Source organism: Schistocerca piceifrons, chromosome 7 (genome assembly GCF_021461385.2).
Source record: "Schistocerca piceifrons isolate TAMUIC-IGC-003096 chromosome 7, iqSchPice1.1, whole genome shotgun sequence".
NCBI lineage: Eukaryota > Metazoa > Arthropoda > Insecta > Orthoptera > Acrididae > Schistocerca > Schistocerca piceifrons.
In genome coordinates, this window is record NC_060144.1 from 567631442 (window position 1) to 567637441 (window position 6000).

The 6000-nt window shown below is 48.4% G+C and overlaps 1 protein-coding gene across 1 annotated transcript in view; it reads left to right on the forward strand.

Moving 5' to 3' along the window:
• The window catches only part of LOC124709083 (homeobox protein CDX-1-like), a 64471-nt gene extending 58907 nt beyond the window's left edge, over window positions 1–5564 (forward strand). Inside the window, exon 3 of the mRNA XM_047240731.1 lies at window positions 5322–5564. Within this exon, the coding sequence (XP_047096687.1) occupies window positions 5322–5564 (243 nt within the window). The remainder of the gene's footprint in view (window positions 1–5321) is intronic.
• Window positions 5565–6000: the final 436 nt, after the last annotated feature.

Sequence of the window (6000 nt, forward strand, 5' to 3'; positions counted from 1 at the left end):
TTCGTTTAGTGGCCAAGTAATTTGATGGAACGTATGTTATTTTTGTTTTAGTAGTAGGTTCTTTTTTTCAGTGTTATATCCTTACGTGCGGTTTGTATTTTAAGTTTTGTCTGTTGGTTAAACATCTAAGCTCTACATTATTTAAATTTGATGAAGCCCTGTGTCTGTCTTCTCACTGGTTTGAAATCATAACCGATAATTCTCTTTCGGTAAATGCTGAGGAGACGTGAACGGAAAGCATGTAAGATATATTTTTTTAATTGTTTGGTGACTTTATCACTTGCTTTTTAATCGTGTATTGTCACTTGTCGCGAGCATTTTTTCCTCAAAAATATTTGTCATTGTTCATTTTCTTTGAATATCTGCAATAAATATATTTTTAGAATATGAATTATCCTTGCAGAAACGGTAATGCATTGAATGTATCTCGAGGAACACTTTTTATCCAATCATGTGATCTTCTCTTCTCTCATTACCACGCCACCGAGCGTTTCGGACTTTTGATCTAGATGCAAAATCAATTATTAATTAAACGCCTTTTCACAAACATTGTCGAAAAATTGAACTGAAGGCTATTTGTCGGCACTAGATAAAGAGCAGATATCGAGTTACGTGTTAACTGTATCTGAAAAACATAATCTACAGCAATATATTAATTAGTTTTTACCGATGTGGAAGCTTTTTTCACTTAGTGGAATGAATGAATAAATCAAACTAAACGCAAAACTAGAAGCAAATGAGTATAAATTTTTCAAACAACCGACTGAATAGAGTCAGTTCATTCATTTGTACAGCGGTAGGCACTTTCTTGTAGAAAGGGAGCTCTTATTCCGCTCTGCAGTATCACAACACTCTGTAAAATGTCACTTATTAACATTCTCCTGACAGTTTTATTAATACTCCACTTTCAGTTACACGATAATAAACGGCATCGTAAAACAATATTTACGTAACAATAACTAATGTCTCTGTGACTTTATCTTTAAAAAGGTTTATCACGCACCATGATTAGTTAACGTTTTGTACAAGCCAAAACACGAAAAATAATGTTAAAGTAGCACAATTACAAAAACCACTGAAGCTCTATGTAACAAGACACAAAAACCGTCACCACAGGAGAAGGTACCGTCCGACGTACAGGGTGGTTATAACTGAACTTTCACTAGTTGGTAGGGTACCCATGAAAAACTTCGTGGAAACATTTGTAAGGACATACAAAAGAGAAAAAACGGATAAACCATGGAAAGAATCAGATCTTAATGTCCACATGAGAAGGTAAAATTTGTTAATTGCGTACCACGTTTGCGTTCTAGGTTACAAACGTTGCTCAGTGTGACGCCCATCTGCATCCGTGACATTCAGGAACGTCACTACAGATACAATTTCTCAGTCGTTCGCAGCATTCTGCGAACGGTGCACCGTGGAATGTCGTGACACAGCTCGTGCGCTGCCTGAAGACGGGACATTGCGTCCACCATTCTCAGCCGTGGACACTAACTTCCTCAACATTTTTTGGCGCAATTGGCCGTCGGTCTCACCTAGAAGCAGTTCCCAAATCGCCAGTTACGAGGGCAGTTCAATAAGTAATGCAACACATTTTTTTTCTCGGCCAATTTTGGTTGAAAAAACCGGAAATTGCTTGTGGAATATTTTCAAACATTCCCGCTTCGTCTCGTATAGTTTCATTGACTTCCGACAGGTGGCAGCACTGTACGGAGCTGTTAAAATGGCGTCTGTAACGGATGTGCGTTGCAAACAACGGGCAGTGATCGAGTTTCTTTTGGCGGAAAACCAGGGCATCTCAGATATTCATAGGCGCTTGCAGAATGTCTACGGTGATCTGGCAGTGGACAAAAGCACGGTGAGTCGTTGGGCAAAGCTTGTGTCATCATCGCCGCAAGGTCAAGCAAGACTGTCTGATCTCCCGCGTGCGGGCCGGCCGTGCACAGCTGTGACTCCTGCAATGGCGGAGCGTGCGAACACACTCGTTCGAGATGATCGACGGATCACCATCAAACAACTCAGTGCTCAACTTGAGATCTTTGTTGGTAGTGCTGTCACAATTGTTCACCAGTTGGGATATTCAAAGGTTTGTTCCCGCTGGGTCCCTCGTTGTCTAACCGAACACCATAAAGAGCAAAGGAGAACCATCTGTGCGGAATTGCTTGCTCGTCATGTGGCTGAGGGTGACAATTTCTTGTCAAAGATTGTTACAGGCGATGAAACATGGGTTCATCACTTCGAACCTGAAACAAAACGGCAATCAATGGAGTGGCGCCACACCCACTCCCCTACCAAGAAAAAGTTTAAAGCCATACCCTCAGCTGGTAAAGTCATGGTTACAGTCTTCTGGGACGCTGAAGGGGTTATTCTGTTCGATGTCCTTCCCCATGGTCAAACGATCAACTCTGAAGTGTATTGTGCTACTCTTCAGAAATTGAAGAAACGACTTCAGCGTGTTCGTAGGCACAAAAATCTGAACGAACTTCTCCTTCTTCATGACAACGCAAGATCTCACACAAGTCTTCGCACCCGAGAGGAGCTCACAAAACTTCAGTGGACTGTTCTTCCTCATGCACCCTACAGCCCCGATCTCGCACCGTCGGATTTCCATATGTTTGGCCCAATGAAGGACGCAATCCGTGGGAGGCACTACGCGGATGATGAAGAAGTTATTGATGCAGTACGACGTTGGCTCCGACATCGACCAGTGGAATGGTACCGTGCAGGCATACAGGCCCTCATTTCAAGGTGGCGTAAGGCCGTAGCATTGAATGGAGATTACGTTGAAAAATAGTGTTGTGTAGCTAAAGATTGGGGAATAACCTGGTGTATTTCAATGCTGAATAAAACAACCCCTGTTTCAGAAAAAAAATGTGTTGCATTACTTATTGAACTGCCCTCGTAATTCGAACTTCCGAATCATGTTCTTCAGCGCCGCTGCGGAATGAGAACCTCTGCATACTCTTTTAATGCATCAATACTCGCGAAGAGCAGCTGCAGTACTGCTGTTGTTTCTTTACGAGTAAAGCCCTGCCCAAGTCGTCCTGATTCGTGTTAACTGCAACTGTAATGCACGCTGATTTATGTTTCGATCCTACGTCGCCGAACGGCCAATCTTGACAGTAACAGTAGTAACCTGCAGCACACAGTCTGAACATCAGTGCCATACGGTAAGTAGTTTCCGTGTACATTGGCTCAAATAGCGTACGTTTAATTATGAGCACCCTGTACGTGAAGGCATCGTGTCTTCCTGTACACTGGTGAGCTGACACGGCTGGCGCTGCGGTGGATAAGCGATGCAGAGACGAATGCGGAGTCGGTCTAGCGACTACACGGGCTGCATATGGGAAATTGCTACATAAAGGGCAGTCCGTTATGGCCCAACGACGGTCCAATCTCGATGATCCCGTCCCCACTGCAATCCTAACTGACTTTGGGCCAAATTGAGAATATGTAGTGGCATTCTGCTGCGGGGAGCCGTGTTCTGTAAGGTGCGCTGAACGCTGTGGTCGGAAACACTTGTGTCTTCAGCAGCAACGCACTTTGTCGTCGGATAAGCAGCAGGCAGCCGCCTATCCTGCTTCACAGAGCGGGCGAGGCTCCGACCTCCCCGTCGTGTGATGACACTTGAAGTTAAGCGCTGCCGCGCTGGGCTAGCACTCGGATCAGTTACCACTGGCAAGCGGGGTGCAGTCAACCCTTATGAGGCAAACTGAGGAGCTACTTGATTGAGAAGTAGCGGCGCCGGTCTCGTAAACTGGCATACAGCCGGGAAAGCGGTGTGCTGACCACATGTCCCTCCACATCGCATCCAGTGACGCCTGTGGTCTGAGGATGGCACGGCGGCCGGTCGGTACCGTTGGCCCTTCATGGCCTGTTTGGGCGGATTTTACTTTATTTCACCGCCATCTTCAGATCATAAAATATTCTGATGTAATATCAACGTCAAGACTTTATGTCTTCAGTTGACAAAGTTGTGTGATGAGGTGAGGACGACTGACATCTAATCGCCCAATAGTGGTTGCGCCCTCTTTCAACCACTTTGCATAGATACCCTGGAGAGTGGTATGAGGAGCACAGAAGTTAACTCACGTTGCCGTCGAGGCCACATTCTCCCGGTCTGAAACACGAATTCAACACATCTGGGATGCTAGCGGGCGCTGGCCCCGCGCCCACGAAATCTCGGTTCGTATTTTGTGGGAAAAGAGTGACCTGCGCGAAAACTTCTGGTGCCACATGGTCTGGAAACGTACCGAGGACTTTTCGCACCATTGCCCGCAAATGTATTGTTGTCTTGTGTTCCAAAGGTGGACCAACACGCTACTGCGCGGCTTGCAGTACTTGAGAGCGCTCTACAACCCAATGGGATCCGTGTGTAAATGCGGGCCAGATTTAAATGTATGCAGTTGTTGTTACCGTCGACTGTTATTGCATTTACTTCCTGAGCATCTACTACAGTTCCCGGAAAAAAATAAAAATTAATAATTCCTATTGGAGTCAACCGGAGCTGCGTGTTAATGAGGGAATATTTTTCCATCACACGTTGCAATAAAAAATAAGGGGACAATAATATGCCCATTGTATTGATAATTATCTCAGGGTTTCTTTTCTTACGGTTCAGTAGAAGATCAGAGACAAACAGTACATCGACAGGGGTACATTTATGACAGTGGCTTTCGGGCGACATGTCAGCACAGGGGCAATGCATACTGTCCGTGTGTGGCAGCACAGTAGTGGTGGCGGGTTCCATGCCAGGATGGTCTAGGACTCTCCCTCCCCTACTGTGCCCTACCTCTCATTCGTGGATTCTTCACAGCTCCGAAGGGTTAATTTATTTATTTGAGATCAACTATTAATGCTGCTCTGTAGTGACCCCTTTTCCCAAACTACATGCACTCGCCAAGAGAGTTCCTCTTAAAACATTCCTTAATATTTATATCTAGATACGCTCAGTTTCTCCGATACCTGAAAATCGTGCCGCATCTGATCGATTGATCGGTTTGTAAGTTCTGCCTGCGAAACGGCCTCTCCGTACTGGTCTGTATCCCCGCAGCGGAAGCACAGGGCAGGTATCTTCCGGCGCCACGGTTCCTGTGGCTCTGGGCGAAAAGAGGGCTCCCCTGACTAATACGCTGTAGTCGAAATTTGACACACTCGTTTCAATGGGTGGACGGCCTCGTTCTTTGAAGGTCGTGTCCCCCGTTGAGCCCCAGCCTCCCATACCGTTTTCTCGATTACTGTGCACTTCTTACTCTTTAATCGTACGATATCGGAGTATCGGTCGCAGAAATAGCGTGTGCGTTTGACGCCTGTTGCAGGTGAAGATCTGGTTCCAGAACCGGCGCGCCAAGGAGCGCAAGCAGGTGAAGAAGCGCGAGGAGCTGCTGCACAAGGAGAAGATGGAGGCGGTGCAGCAGCTGCACGCCGCGCAGCAGCAGCCGCCCCCGCAGCCGCCCCCGCAACAGCCGCCGCCGCAGCAGCAGCAGCCAGTGCAGGTGCAGGTGCAGGTGCCGCCCCCGCACTGCCACGCGCACGCCCACGCGCTGGCGCCCGTCATGTGACAGCCGCCTCCCTGGGCGGCGCCGGCCACCGCCGCCCCCTCCGCCTCCGCCGCCGCCGACGCGGCCGTCCTGTGACGCGAGGCCGCCGCCCCCAGCGACGAGGACGCGGCAGCTCGGCTCGGCGACGTCGACCACCCCAGCTGGGCACCGCCGCTGCTCCCTCGGCTGCTCTAGTGGATAGCCGGGCGCCTCTCCGGCTGGGACAGTGTGTGATCGTCCACGACGCGGCATCAACTGACGCGGAGACTACGGTAGACCTGCTGCCGGCCTGCCACCTGACCCACCACTGGCGAGTCACACAGCAACTGTGACACAGAACACAAGTGACTCCTCTGCTGAGTCCGGTTTGTCTCGTTCGTCCATTAATTTTGGACCCGTTGACGGCACCACTACCGGTCCCGGGAACTGCCCGCATGCCCAGTGGATCGGGCAGCAG